The sequence below is a fragment of the Oreochromis aureus genome, linkage group 1, assembly GCF_013358895.1.
Source record: "Oreochromis aureus strain Israel breed Guangdong linkage group 1, ZZ_aureus, whole genome shotgun sequence".
NCBI classification, from domain to species: Eukaryota; Metazoa; Chordata; class Actinopteri; order Cichliformes; family Cichlidae; genus Oreochromis; species Oreochromis aureus.
Window position 1 is genome coordinate 2848126 of NC_052942.1, and position 14607 is coordinate 2862732.

Below are 14607 nucleotides of genomic sequence, written 5' to 3' on the forward strand. Positions count from 1 at the left end.
AATAACAGGAAAGTCCAAGGAGAATTCTACATTTACATTAAAGTCTGTTGGAGCTATTTTTACACAGCTGCAGATTCCAAGATCATCAGTTCAAACAATTTTATCGAAGCACAAGTTATTTGGTGTCATCACTTTGCCAAACTGTTAGCCTCAGATGAGAGGAAAGTGGTTGGGATGTTCAGGAACTGGAAACTACTGGAATACATGGTCCAACAAAATTGCCTGGTCAACGTGCAACGTACTAAGAGACATTTAATCAAATATTTATTTATAGATTTTTATCCTGTGTTGGTCATAGAATATCCTAAATAAAGTCAACATTGTGCACCCAATTCTTCTTCTTAAAGATATATGCTGTGCCCTGGAAAAAGGACAGCTCAAACAAATAATTAAAATCCCCAAATTACAATGACATTCATGCCCATGACGACTGTGTGTAAACCTCAAACCGCAAATGTATTTTTTGAGATGTATGTTTAAAAAAAATCATATCAACACTGAAATTCAGTATTGTTCAAAAGTGAGGAAGGACTCTTAGTGAAGGACTGAAGGAATCAATCTTCTGGTTATGTGGCTCAAAGGTTCTGTGCAATACTTTGATTTAGATATAATTTTGCAAGTAATTAAAAAAATCCTGTTAGTGTGGATCTTTGACAAATCCTGCAGTAAAATGTTTATAGCTGACAGCAGACAGCCCGTAAAAGTAATGAAGTGTGCTCTTGATCAAAAGGACACATCTTAGGCATTATCCCCAGTGATTTCCTTTCCAGAGGAATAGTTGCTTTCAAGATGCACCCAGAGGTGCAAAGTAAACGGCTGTGACTGAGACTTATTAGAGGTCACTGGATCCCAAATGTGTACTAATTTAATAGAGGCCTTACTGGAGCCACCCTTTTGATTCAGGACTTTTATTCAAGGCATAGTTGCACTCACTCTGTGGTATCTGATCAGCGATCAGTACAGCACAGACGTGTAATGAGGTATAATATAACTGTTACTTTACAGTAAGAAGTTACTGATTGTCAGGAGAAATATTAAATAAAAAGTCATAATGATTTTTCTTGAATTTCTGTTGATGCCTACAATTTTTAAACACAGTAATGTAACCGTTTTGCTTACAAGTGCACTTCATTATTACTTTTTTTTACTCAACAGTTCCGATACAAGAGCAGAGTCTACAGACAGCCCAATGTTGATGAGAAACAGATCGCCAAACTTCATACAAAGGTAGGATTTTTGTCGAGCAGTAACAGTAGTTAGTATTTAGTCACATTTTTAAGAAGCACACTGACTCTCAGACAGGGATTGCAAGTCATTTATGATGAGCCAACTTTGACTAAAAGCAGAGACTGGTTTTCCAAATAATGTCACATGACCGAGACACGTCTACTTCAGCTTTATTTTGACATGCACATAGAGACAGAGGATCATTAAACTATCGATAAGCTTTTACCCACAATTCAGCTGAACTAAATGGATTTAAAAACACATTAAAGACGATATTTAACGAGGAGGCGCTACTTTGCACCTACCTGACACTGGGTGTTTGGAACAGCAGATAAATGCTCTCATGTAGCTGAGACAAATGATCATGAAATCCAAGAATAAATAATAAATGAAATGTGTGACAATAAATGTCACACTTCCACCCACCTCACTCTGACTGTTGGCTGGCCCCTGGGAAGTGCAGTGTGAAAACACAACAGTAATGGCTGTTTCACACCAAAGGTGTTGCCAAAATAAAATCATAAAAATGAGAAAAGAAAGGACGCTCACAGATTGCGTTTCTTTGTAGTGGCCTCAATAATCACTCTCTCAATTGGATTAAGAGCACTTGCATCTGTTTGCTGTGCTTCTTGGCAGCTCGAGTTGTGTGACGAGAAAAGAGTGAGGGATAGAAAGTCCAAGCAAGCGTACAGTGCGACTTACCTGTCAGTTATGCTTATTTGGCTTTGCTGTTCCTGTGTGATAGTCAGAAAACTCTGCGAGTTTGTATGCTGCTCAGATGAAGGCTGTTCTTTTTTCTGGCAGCCCAACAGCAGACTGCTCCCTCACTCTATCTCTGTTCCTCCCACATGAACTGAAATAAATGTATACAGTGAATTGAAGATTTCTAGCGTCTCCATCGCTGTGAAAGGCTGGCTCTGGGCTGCTTTCCCACTGCTACTGTAATCCTGTAGTGCAGCCAAAGTATAAGTGTCTCTGGCAGCGCTCTGTTACCGCCATTATGGGAAACTGTCTGACAGCTGCTCTAACTCCATCTCGACTATAGGGAAGACAGGATGGACGAGAGGTGGTAGGCTACTAGAATCAAAAAAGTTTAGAAAAAGCACATAAATATGGGACACGGTGGTTAATGTACTCAAACCAAGTTTACAAAAGGGTCAGTTTAGCAAATGTGTTTGACAGACATCTGTTTCTAATGTGGAATTGTTTCTTGGCTTGACCCAACTTTTCGGAGCTAATCCTGTTTGCCATGCAGTCTGCTGCCCTGTGGTTGGCTCGAGCTCACACTGAGAGAGCCAATCAAACTTCAGTTTCCCAAACTATTTCAGTAAAAGGAGAAAGAGAGAGAGAGAAGGACAGGGTACCATCCTGCAGACTGATTCATCAGGCCTGGAGACACACACACACACACACACACACACACACACACACACACACACACACACACAAGGGACGTATCGGCTACATTAAATAAAACATTCCAGAAAAACACACGAACTCTTGACATTTCTGGGTATTTACCTGACTCATCATGGTTAAGATTTAAACAGCAGCTCTATGCATCTGTGGTGAAAACCAGCTTGGTTTCATTCGGTCACATCAGGTATCAGCTGCCACATTAGCTAATGTGGACTGGCATTGATTCAGCTGAATGGCAGCTTAGTTCAACTACATGACCAGTTTGAAGTAAATCTATGCTTGATTATTGTTTTTGCTTTTTATTTATTTTTATTCCTTTACTTCTATGAATAAAGCTTGAAATGTTTTTTAAACTGTTTTGTTCTTCATTGGTTAGTTTAAAGGAAAAATCTCCTCCTCATTCATTCTCCTGCTTTTTTCTCCAGTCTGTTCTTATTTTGCTACCTATTGTCCTTCTCTTCTTTTGCCATCTCATTCTTCGTTCCGCATTTTACTCCTCTCCTTTGGGGAGCTGCTCTCTTATCTATTTTTATCATGTGGCCTGGAAAGAAAGCAGACAGAACAGGAAGGAGCAACCATTCCACTCTTTCCACTCGCCACACTCTCAGTCCTGTCATGTCCCCTCCTGTGTAGCCTGCTTTCAGTTTCCTTGTATTCTACCTTATATTCCTTCCATCTCCATCTGCAAGTCTCTCTCAGTTTAACAATGTATTCCTAAGCGTTTCCACTTTTCACCCTTCGTTATTCTTTATCTCAACTTCTATTTCAGTCTTTTTGCAGCTCTGAACCTCTATCCTGTCTTTCTCGCTCTCACACACCCACTACCATTTGTTCTTTCTCCTCACTCTAATAGCGCTTTGTGTTTTCTGGTTGTGTAGGCCAATCTGAGGAAGTTCATGGACCTTGTTCAGCATAATCAAGTGGACAAAGTGGCCAAGATGTTGGAAAGAGGCTTTGATCCCAACTATCACGATAGTGACACTGGCGGTAAGGCAACATGCTGCTCATAAGCACAGACAACAAACACTTCAAGTACACTAAAAGCACAATTTACAGTTTATACAAGTGCAAGTCCTGGTTTGATAATATGTATGTATACACACTGTTACTCTGATCAGAGTCAGCAACAGCAGAGAAGCACATAATAAGAGGAAGAAAACTCACCAGGTGTTATCAGAATATGTCCATTTTTTTCTTTATTTGCAAAAAAGAAAATGTAAAAAACACTTGGAGACTCCCAATTGCCAGTCTTGGTAGCCGGGGATCGGTCCACCAGGACCTCCACTCCTGGCTGCCGCCCGGCTCACAATACACCCGCCAACAAGATCGCAGATACAAACGGCAGAAATGGGCTTCCTCCAAAGGGTAGCTGGCCTCTCCCTTAGAGATAGGGTGAGAAGTTCAGCCATCCGGGAGGAGCTCAGAGTAGAGCCGCTGCTCCTCCACATTGAAAGGAGCCAGTTGAGGTGGTTCGGGCATCTGACAAGGATGCCTCCTGGGCGCCTCCTGGGTGAGGTGTTCCAGGCATGTTCCTCCAGGAGGAGGCCCCGGGGCAGACCCAGGACACGCTGGAAAGATTATATCTCTCAGCTGGTCTGGGAACGCCTTGGTGTTCCCCCAGACAAGCTGGAGGAGGTGGCTGGGGAGAGGGAGATCTGGGCATCTCTGCCCCAGATAACTGGAAGATGGATGGATGGATGGATGGATGGATGGATGGATGGATGGACCTGGAGACTCCAGTTAGAAAAACATAGAGCTGGATTTTGTTGGATTGGCTTGATTTTATTGTATTTTTTATTGTATTGAATTTTTTAGTTTATTATCAACCCTTGCTTAAAAATCGACCATTTATTTAAAGTTTAGCCAAAATGAAGAAAGGACAGCCTATTAGAAGCAAAGGTAGTCAAAGGATTACCATTAATGAACCTGTGGAAGGATCATCAGTGGATCTCATGGTAGCACCTAAATGAGATGTGGATTTTTGGATGTTAGCGTCTGCTCTCCCTCGCTCTTACCAGGACATCTGTGTAAATCTCCCAAAGTGAGCAAGTATGCTTCCACAATGACCTTTTGTTGGCCCTTTTACAACCTTCTGCAGACTGTGGACGGGCATGAATCAGTCACAAGAGTCAGTCCCCAAGTATGCCCACACCTTTTTTTGCATTTATTTTCCACTTCAATTATATTTAAAAAGTTAAAAATAAAAAAGCCCATGTAATCTTCGATTTAATGATCTTCAAGTTCCCCATTTTGTGTGCTAATTTTATACCAAATTAGAAGCATCTTATCTAAAAGGTACTGAAAACCTCGTGCATGCATTTCTTACTTTAGGCTGGTCAAAGTGAACTTCCTTATAATCAGGTTGTCCTAAAAGCTCCCTGAAAGCATACACGAGGAGAATTTAATTTAGAATTAAGATCGGAGTGATCAGATTCCATCATATCTGAAGCCCCCACAGGAACATATTATCCAAATGGAAAAGTGTGGTTACAAAAGTTTACATAAGCAGAATGAGAGGCAGAGTCCCATGGAACCAGCTCCCAGTTTGGTTTCAAGACACGGCGACCTCGTATAACTTTAAGAACTTTTCTCTTTGCTAAATGTTAGAGTTGAATCAGGTGATCCTGAACTGCCTCTTTGTTAAACTGCTGGAGGTTCGGGCTGTTTAAGTGCTAACCATTACACCCTGAGCCTTTTTTTCTCCACTCAATCTTTTACTCTAATTAATTGCAATATTGTCATTAACCAACCCTTCCTGAGCCTGGTTGTTCTGTTGAACTGGTTCTTGCTTGCTCATAGAGTATTATTTGTGAATCATTCTCTGTAATGTTGTAGCTTCTTACAATGAAAGGGTCTTGTGATAACTGTTGTTGTCAAATGTTGTTGAAGAAATGTATTAAAATTTAGCTAAATGGGAGGAGATGCCAGAGCCAAAAAAGTACTGATTTGTGTAAGATGTCATATGTGGTCCACCAAGGTCGAGAGCCCTTTATTGGAAAAAAAACTAACACCAAAGCCAAGGGGTCTACTTCCAGTCCCATCATGACCAGAGGCTGCTCCATGCACAGACTTAAGTGACTTGTAGTTATAGGATTACTAGTAGGGAATGCAGATTAATGAGCAACAAGAGACAAAAGGGCGTCCTTTCCTTTCCTTTCCTTTCCTTTCCTTTCCTTTCCAGGGTGTCCTTTCTAGATGCAATCGGTTCTGAAGGTATTCGTGAGTTCAATTTTTGAATGGCTGTCAAGGCACTAAGTTGCACTCTAAATTAGAAATGGTACATGTAAAAATCTGTGAGGATTGAGGGGAATGAAGGCTTTGTTTTTAAGAACTCACATGTATGTTTGGGGACACTGCATTTTAAAAAAAATATATATGTAATTTTTAGGGCTTAAAGACGAAACTATTCAATTCTGCTGAACTCAAAAAAGAAAGTGAGAAAAGCTTTGAACTGACCCTTCAAGAGAAGCTAGAGTGCCTTGTGAAAGTATTCTATAATTAAACCGAGATAACAGAGCTGTTTGGCCTTGGTGCCAAATATAAAAGGAGCCACTAAATACCAAACATGTGCAGTGCTTCAGAAACCTGCTGAAGTGAAGGGCACTGCCCTGTGGGCAGCAGTGAAGGATTTTGTTTGTTCCAGGTGTGAACATGTGAGTAGTGTATAGAAATTCCCTTAAGGAAAATGTGGGTTAGGTCTGCCTGCTCCATCCTGAGTTATCCCAGCCAGAGGCATGGCTCTGTGTCTTTGGAGCCACACACACGGAGGGTGGGCAGCTAATGAGTTATGTCCTAACGTCAGTGTGTACTCAACACACAAATGTTCCATAAAATCAAAGTGAGCAGGTGTTTCATGCTACACTAGGCTTGGATGATAGTTAGCAGTCCTCACAGGACCACTTGGAAGCAGACTGAGGAGACCAACATCCTGCAAGTACAACAACATATAATCTCCAAGCATGCACTACACCACTCTGTTGTTTACTCTACTTAATTTGCCGTGGAACTTCTTCTTCCGCTTAACATCATTGGTGTTCTCTGTTAACCAGAGGAGAAATCTATCAGGAGCAACACAGGCATATTTTTTAAACAGGAGCTTCAAAAGACCAAAATGGAAAACACAGACAATATTCGTTTGTTATATAACAGGGAGCACATGCACGCTCTCTGTGGTTGTCCAGAAACATTTTGCCTGCTGACTGTGAAAACAGAAAAATATGGAATAGGGTAAGACGTGTTCAGGGAAAATAGGAAATGAAGGACATGTCAAATACATCATGTACATCTGGGGTTTCCTAAGATTCTGAAAGGTTGTGCTTATCTATTTATTTTTATTGATGATATTTTCTCAAATATGGCAAGGCCTTTATGTACCTTAACTGCAGATGGTAACGGACCTAAAACTGAAATAAAGTTGCATTAGAGTTCGTTTCATTATTCCTCTGTGAGTGGTCATGTTCATTTACCAAAGGCTTGCTCCAGTATCTTTCCATTAAGTTATTGCCTTAAAGTAATTATGCCACAGACACCACTCAAGGGTTCTCAGAAAAATCACTTTTAACAGCAAGCAAGCAAGGCAGTGATTAAAACGATCTATTAACAGTAATAATGCAGGGATGTAATAAGCATACAATTGCATTTTTGCACCAACAAGATGATTCCCAAGTGCTGCTAGCCAAACATTTGCCGTATCTCAGCATGGGGTGCCGTATGTTCTTGAAAACAATCCACAGCAGATGGACATTACCTAAAAATTATATCATGAAAAATAATTTAAATATCTGAAACAGGATCTTATAGATCATCTGGCCGTTCAGTTGATTTCGAGTGGCTGTCAAGATGCCACACCCAAAAAAGGAAACAGGGTCAAAGGGTCAAAGGACTGGACTGAAAATCCAAATTTGAAATGTTTCCATCAAATCATCATTGATGACTATTGAAGAGTTCAGGAAAACATTTACATTTACATCTACTGTATAAAATACAGTGCAGGTTTTGTTATGGCATAGGACTACATTTCACTCAGTGTGGAATCATCTTGATAGATAATGGAGAGCTTTAAAATGTCCTGAGGCGATAGCTGGACCCTTGAGAGGTCGCACAGGTAGTCCAAGTTCTCCACAACAGCACATCAAAATTTGCCATTGTCAATGTGTTTATGGTGTTGTAAACATGTGTGGCCCATAAGCATGCATTAGGAGACATGTCTGACCTGTAATAACATGGAGCTGCACTCACCTGCGCCACTCAACTGAAAGAAGCCAAACATGCACTTTAGTACAACAGTAAACATTTTTCATTCTGGTGAGCGGTGGTGTAAAACACAAAATCCCACACATTCAGTGTTTTAGCTTTGCAGGGAAATAAAAAACAAAAAACCTTTGCAATTGAACTGTTAATATTGTGGAAGAATAATAGAGCTGCTCCTATAATGATAATACCAACATCTTAGCTAATATCCAAAAGCTTTAATACTTAAACCAGCAACATGTAACTCATAAACCCTTGATTTCATAGCATCACACCAGAAACTGTGTGAAAAAACATTCTGGGAAATGTAAGGGGTGGGTTCTCTTAGTTCAAGCATAAATTTATTCCTTGACTGTGGTTAATAATTCATACTTGTATTTTAAACAACTTTATCTATTTTTAAAAGCTACAGACTTTTTATATCAGCCTTTCACTAAAATATCACCCACTCTCCAGCTCAGTACAGATTCAACAGTTATTGGGATTGACAGGAAACTCTCAAAGCTTTTACTAAAAAAAAACAACAAGGAGGAAGAGGAGACATTTACACTGAGATCTAAGCTTCTGGAGGACATGTCTTACTATGACACGGAGAATCACTGATGGTTCAGCTGTACTCACCCCTGAGAGGACGCTAATCAGACAGTGAGGACTTTAGAAGAACAGTCTGTGAGGAAGAAACATCAAGCTGCTCTTTTTCCTTTAAAAATCCGAAAGAAAGCAGAAGACCCTTTTGTAAGAAGGGATTACGTCTGTCGACCTTATTGTTGTCCAACCCCCCACAAAAAACCTCAATCCAATCATTTGGTAAGCACCGATTTAAGTGCTGTTGACTCACCTGATTGTTAAGGATGACAATTATGTTTATTGATGTCCACTTAATGAATATGTCCAGTGCTGGAGAGCTTAACATGGTCAGTATTGAGTGGACAGACTGGCCATAAAAATGTGGTCTACCAAGGCAAATAAAGATGGAGTGAAGAGCAGAAGAGCAGAAGAGGTTATTAGGTAGAGAATTGAGGTTATCATATTGGGCTTTGAGAGCTATTGGGCGCTATTGTTAAATGAATGTCTTGCTGCTTAGAGGAAGAGGCGTCTCTGGTGTTCAGGACTCAGCTCGTACCAGCTATTGATTACAGCCAGAGAGCAAAAGCTCCACGTGATCGCCGAAACAAAATAAAATCACTCGTCTTCGTCTAGCTCCCCATGTCTGCACTGTCAGCACAGTAGGACAAATCAAGCCTCATTTCCATCCCTTCAGAAGCTGCCAGTTACCCACTTGGTGCCATTCATTTTGGTACAAGGCGAGAAATAGCTTTCCCACTCTCAAAAAGTGCTTATGACTCTTTGTCACAACAAACATAGCGACTGAATTTTTGGTTGCTCTTATCCAGTTTCACTACACTGGGCTCTGCTCTGCCACAACAATATTTCTCACATGTGACATTTTTACAAGAATGAAAAACTCAACTTGCACAAGTGTGCAGGAGACATTATTATCTCTCAATATAATAAGGTAACTGAAAGAACTGCTGCTGGCTGGAATGAAATAATTTATTTTGACATAACTACAGAAAAATCATACATGGTTTCTTTTCCATAAATTATTTCTGTGTCAGTTTAGAAATGATTGAGCATGAGTGTTTGATACATCATCAAACTGGGTCAGAGCTGTTGCTAAAGTGTCTTATTTTGATGACCTAATTGAGAAACATGTTTTAATCACCTCAAAGTTTATCCCTTACTACTCTAATTAGTTTTGACAGACAACTGACCTGCTTTTATCGGCCTGCTTCACGTCAGTTTAAATGAGGTAACAACCTGAACCTCGACTGTAAGCGCTGAAAGGAAACCTTGTAAGACCCCACTTGAATTATGGAATGGTGAAAAAAGCAATATGAAAATTTACAAACACCCAAATGTTGCATCAGAAAGTATACATGAGAGCGCTCTCATTAAAATTCAGATTGTGCTTTCTGAAGCACTTATATATTTACCTCATTTTAGTATGTAAGTATAGGTCCATTCAAACTTGTATATCCACCACTTTACTATAGTCAAGTGTTATTTGTACTAAGAATGAGTCTAACAGAAGCCAAATGCACGAGACCATCACAAAACACATCTTGTTAAAATGCACCGTGCAGCTGGAAGTCAGTTTTGGATTTATTAAGGACAAAAATGAGCCAAGCAGAAACTGATGCACATTTTTATTTTTTCCAGCATCTTTGTACTTTGCACCATTGTCATGTTGATGTCATGTTGTCAATCGTGTCTATCTTCTACTCTGTTACGTAGCTTGAGAGCAAGAAATAGCTCAAGCCCAGTGCCTTGTATTTGTACACATACTTGGTCAATCCCGTCTTTAAGTGATGACATGATGAACCCTGCTGCCAGGTCCAAACTACTCTGCGTTTATTAAGACTGTTGTGTTTCTAACATGTTCAAGTGCTTTGTATTTTGTTCTACTTAATCTGAACAAGCCCGTAAAAACAGTCAGTGATCACTGTAACTACAGCCCAGCCCATGCACAGTGTTGCCAACTTAGCGACTTTGTCGCTATATTTAGCGAGTTTTCAGACCCCTTAGCGACTTTTTTTCTAAAAAGCGACTAGCGACAAATCTGGCGACTTTTTCTGGTGTTATTGGAGACTTATTTATGACGACTGTTTGACGTGAAAACGCGTATCGCTCTTACTCTCAACAAGCAGCGGTGCTGCCGTGGGCACTTCACCCGTGCCAAAGCGCTCACGGGTGGAGGATAGTCCTCCCCCAGCTGCTATCAGGGCAGGAGACGTTCACACCTATGCGTCCAAACTGCAAATGAACCGCGCATGAGCGAAGCCGCTGCTCCCGCACTGACTGTAACGCAGTCAGTTCTTCTTTTACTCTTATGCTGTTTTGTGGATCACAAAGTTTAAAACTACTAATAAACACACACACAAAGTAACCCCCTCAGAGTGCCAATCTCGGGCCACTTTTGGAATTGTGACATTAAAAAACAATAATTGCTAAAGGAAATTTAATTTGTAGTTCTAAATAAATTCTAACTGCATTTAGGAAATTTTTTACTCACTTTATGTCTCTTCCACGATGTTATTTCTCTCTCCAACAATGTAGGTTACAATTACATTAGCGTGACCAATTATGCAAATTAGGCGATGACGTCATTTAGCGACTTCTAGCGACTTTTAGGACAGCCAATAGCGATTTTCCTTACTTACTTACCTTCCTTACTAGAAGTTGGCAACGCTGCCCATGCAGCAGTATATTAATGACTAACCTCATATTGTGGATGGATTATCTCAGTTGTTCTCCTGACTGAAGTTTGGTCCGTTTACACTGCAGGGGTGTCAAACGTACGGCCCGCGGGCCGGATCAGGCCCGCAAACTGGTTTAATCCGGCCTGTGAGATGATTTTGTAAAGTATAAAAATGAGCAGCAATTTTTCAATAAAGAAACTGCTGTTCTAATTGTGTCCATTGGATGGCGCAATAGCAATTGTGAGCTACTTTGTTTTGCCCGCGAAATTTAAACCTGATGTGCTTTGGCACCCTCATTGCCCCAATATGTCTCTGTCAAAAAAGAGAAAAGTGGATGCAGAGTGCAGAGTGTTCCAAGAAAAATGGTCATCCTCCTATTTATTCATGGAAGTGAATGGGAAAGCTGTATGTTTGGTGTGTTCCCAGCATGTTGCAGTGCTGAAAGAATATAACCTCCGTCGCCACTATGTGAGTCTTCATGCCGACAAATATGACAACTTTCAAGGACAGCGGAGAAGAGAGAAGGTGAATGAACTGTTGGCGGGTCTGAAGAAACAGCAGTCTGTGTTTACTCACAGCCGAGACATCAGTGACGCTGCAGTGAAAGCTAACTACCTCATTGCTAACGAAATTGCACTAGCTTCAAAAGCATTTAGTGAGGGTGAATTTGTAAAAACATGTATGATGAAGGCATCGGAGATTGTGTGCCCTGAAAAGCGCCAGGCCTTTGCAAATATCAGCCTGACAAGAAACACAGTTGCTGACAGGATTTCTGATCTTTCAGCGGATTTGGACAGCCAGTTCAAGCAAAAAGTAAAGTAATTTATTGTGTTTTCAGTTGCAATTGATGAAGGCACGGACATTACAGATGTTACACAACTGGCAATTTTCATCCACGGAGTTGATGACACATTGACCGTCACCGAGGAGTTCGTGGAGTTGGTACCGATGACAGATACAACGACCGCAGCTGATATTTTCACCGCACTCGTCGGCGCGCTGGACAGGGTCAGAGTGGACTGGTCCCGCGCTGTCAGCCTGGCTACAGATGGTGCGCCCTCAATGATCGGGAAGAAAGCAGGCGTTGTAAAAAAGTTCAGAGATAAAGTGCAATCTGCAAATGCAGGACGTGATTTTTGGAGTTTTCACTGTATTTTGCACCAGGAGGCTTTGTGTTGCAAGTCACTGAAAATGGATAACGTCATGAAGGTGGTCATCCAAACTGTTAATTTCATCCGATCCAGAAGCCTCAATCACCGTCAGTTTGACAGTCTCCTCAGAGAGAAAGACCACATCTATGGCCTGCCATACCACACTGAGGTAAGATGGTTGAGCCGAGGTGCTGTGCTGAGGCGTTTCTTTGATTTACGAGAAGAAATTAAACAGTTTATGGAAGAAAAGGGCAAACCAGTGTTAGAATTTCATTCCGCAGAATGGATGTAGGACCTTGCATTTATGGTGGATGTTACAGAGCACCTGAATAACTTGAACAAACAGCTGCAAGGACGCAACAAAGTTGTCACGCAGTATTATGACAGCATATGTTCTTTCAAGTTGAAGCTGTTATTGTGGGAGACGCAGCTCGCTGGCGGTGATGCAGCTCACTTCCCCTGTCTGCAAAATGTGTGCACGATCCAAAGTGTGGCAGATATGAAGCGGTTTAAAGATAAAATAACGGGACTGTTACTAGAGTTTGAGCAACGATTTCAGATTTTTGGTGAACTGGAGAAGGACTTCAGTTTTTTGCTCGCCGTTCACCGTGAATCCCTCTGATCTGCCCGTCAGGATCCAACTTGAAATAATAGACTTGCGGCGTGACGGATTTGAAGGGCAAATTTGCCGCAGCTGGCTTGAAAACATTCTATCAGAATCTATTGCCAGGTTACCCCAACTTGACAGCCCTTGCTGCAAAACTGTTGTGCATGTTCGGAACCACGTATCTTTGTGAGCAAGTTTTCTCTGTAATGAGCATAAATAAAACAAAACTACCCTCAAGGCTCACGCACAAGCACTTGAATCACATCCTGAAGTTAGCTGCTGCTCAGGATGTGAAGCCTGATATTGATGAGCTGGTGAAAGCTAAAAGATGCCAGGTATCAGGAGTCAAACTATGCAACCCCACTGAAAGTGCTGCATGAGACACCCTGATGTAGTTCTGTGACCTGTGATATACTTCTGTGAATCACTGAGGCACTGTGTGCTTGTGTGTTCTTTGTCCTCAGAATTTTCAAATAACTTGAGGTGTTTTATGATTAATAGCTATGTTGTGCTTTTGGACACACTGTCCTCAGGCTCCAGCTTTATGTTTATATGTTTTTATGTTGATGTGAGACTGTTTCTAATTGATTATATTTGATTTATATATTTAACCTATTCTGTGGTTCTTGTACTTGTTTGGGGAACAGGATTTCATTATTTTTATCTACCTTGCTGCCTGTGAAGTGACACCGTAATATAGTTCTGTGATCTGTGAAACAGTTCTGTGAATCACTGAGGCACTGTGTGTTTGTGTGTTCTTTGTCCTCAGAATTTTCAAATAACTTGAGATGTTTTATGATTAATAGCTATGTTGTGCCTGTACTATTTTGAACATACTGTCCACAGGCTCTAGCTTTATTTTTATGTTGATCGTATTAAAACAAAGAAAACAATCTGAAGTTGTTGTTTTTAAGTTATATATACAATGATTTTACCAGTCCGGCCCACTTGAGAATAGACTTTTCTCCATGTGGCCACTGAACTAAAATGAGTTTGACACCCCTGGTGTACAGCATCCTGCCATGCGATTGCATTTGTCCCTAACCATCAGGAACCCTCACGTTAACTTTTATCGAGTGGAAAAAAGTTAGCGTTCATCCTCCAGCTTCGCTGTTTATGTTATGCTAACATAGCTGTGTCCTAGCGATCACATAGCACATCATTATATAGCAGCTAGCCCAACTTCAGTAACCCTACAAACGTCACTGCTGTTTAGTTTTCTGTCTTCATTTATGTTGGAAGTGATAGCAGAGCTGTACGCTTGAATTTGTTCAGAAATCTCTCAGTCAGAACATGCTATATCATGCTTAGGTGGAAGCTAGCGAGCTAACTTCCTGCTAACTTCTAACTCTGTTAAATTTAATAAATTCTGTTTTCATGGATGCCTGGATGTTAAATTTAATTGTTACACCTGGTAAAGCAGCAACGCTGATATTAAAGATGAAAGAATTTAGACAGTTTGTAACTCTCAGTGGTGTCACAGTTTTTGTTTGACCTGACATGGAGTTTGGACCCAGAAACGGCTAATGACGTCAGACCTAAAGACCGGATACAGCTTATTCTGATTCCAATTCTTCATCATCAAAACCATAAGTGGAAAAACCTGCCTGAAACTGAGTACTGTTCTAAAGCAGTGTGAAACCTGTGCTTTACTGACCTTATTATTTGAAAAATCATTTTATAAGTGTTG

The 14607-nt window shown here is 40.8% G+C and overlaps 1 protein-coding gene across 1 annotated transcript in view; it reads left to right on the top strand.

The window, feature by feature from the left end:
- shank2b (SH3 and multiple ankyrin repeat domains 2b) overlaps window positions 1-14607 on the top strand; it is a 327738-nt gene that overhangs the window by 120356 nt on the left and 192775 nt on the right. Inside the window, exons 4-5 of the mRNA XM_039619730.1 lie at window positions 1156-1227; window positions 3525-3633. Of these exons, the coding sequence (XP_039475664.1) occupies window positions 1156-1227; window positions 3525-3633 (181 nt within the window). The remainder of the gene's footprint in view (window positions 1-1155; window positions 1228-3524; window positions 3634-14607) is intronic.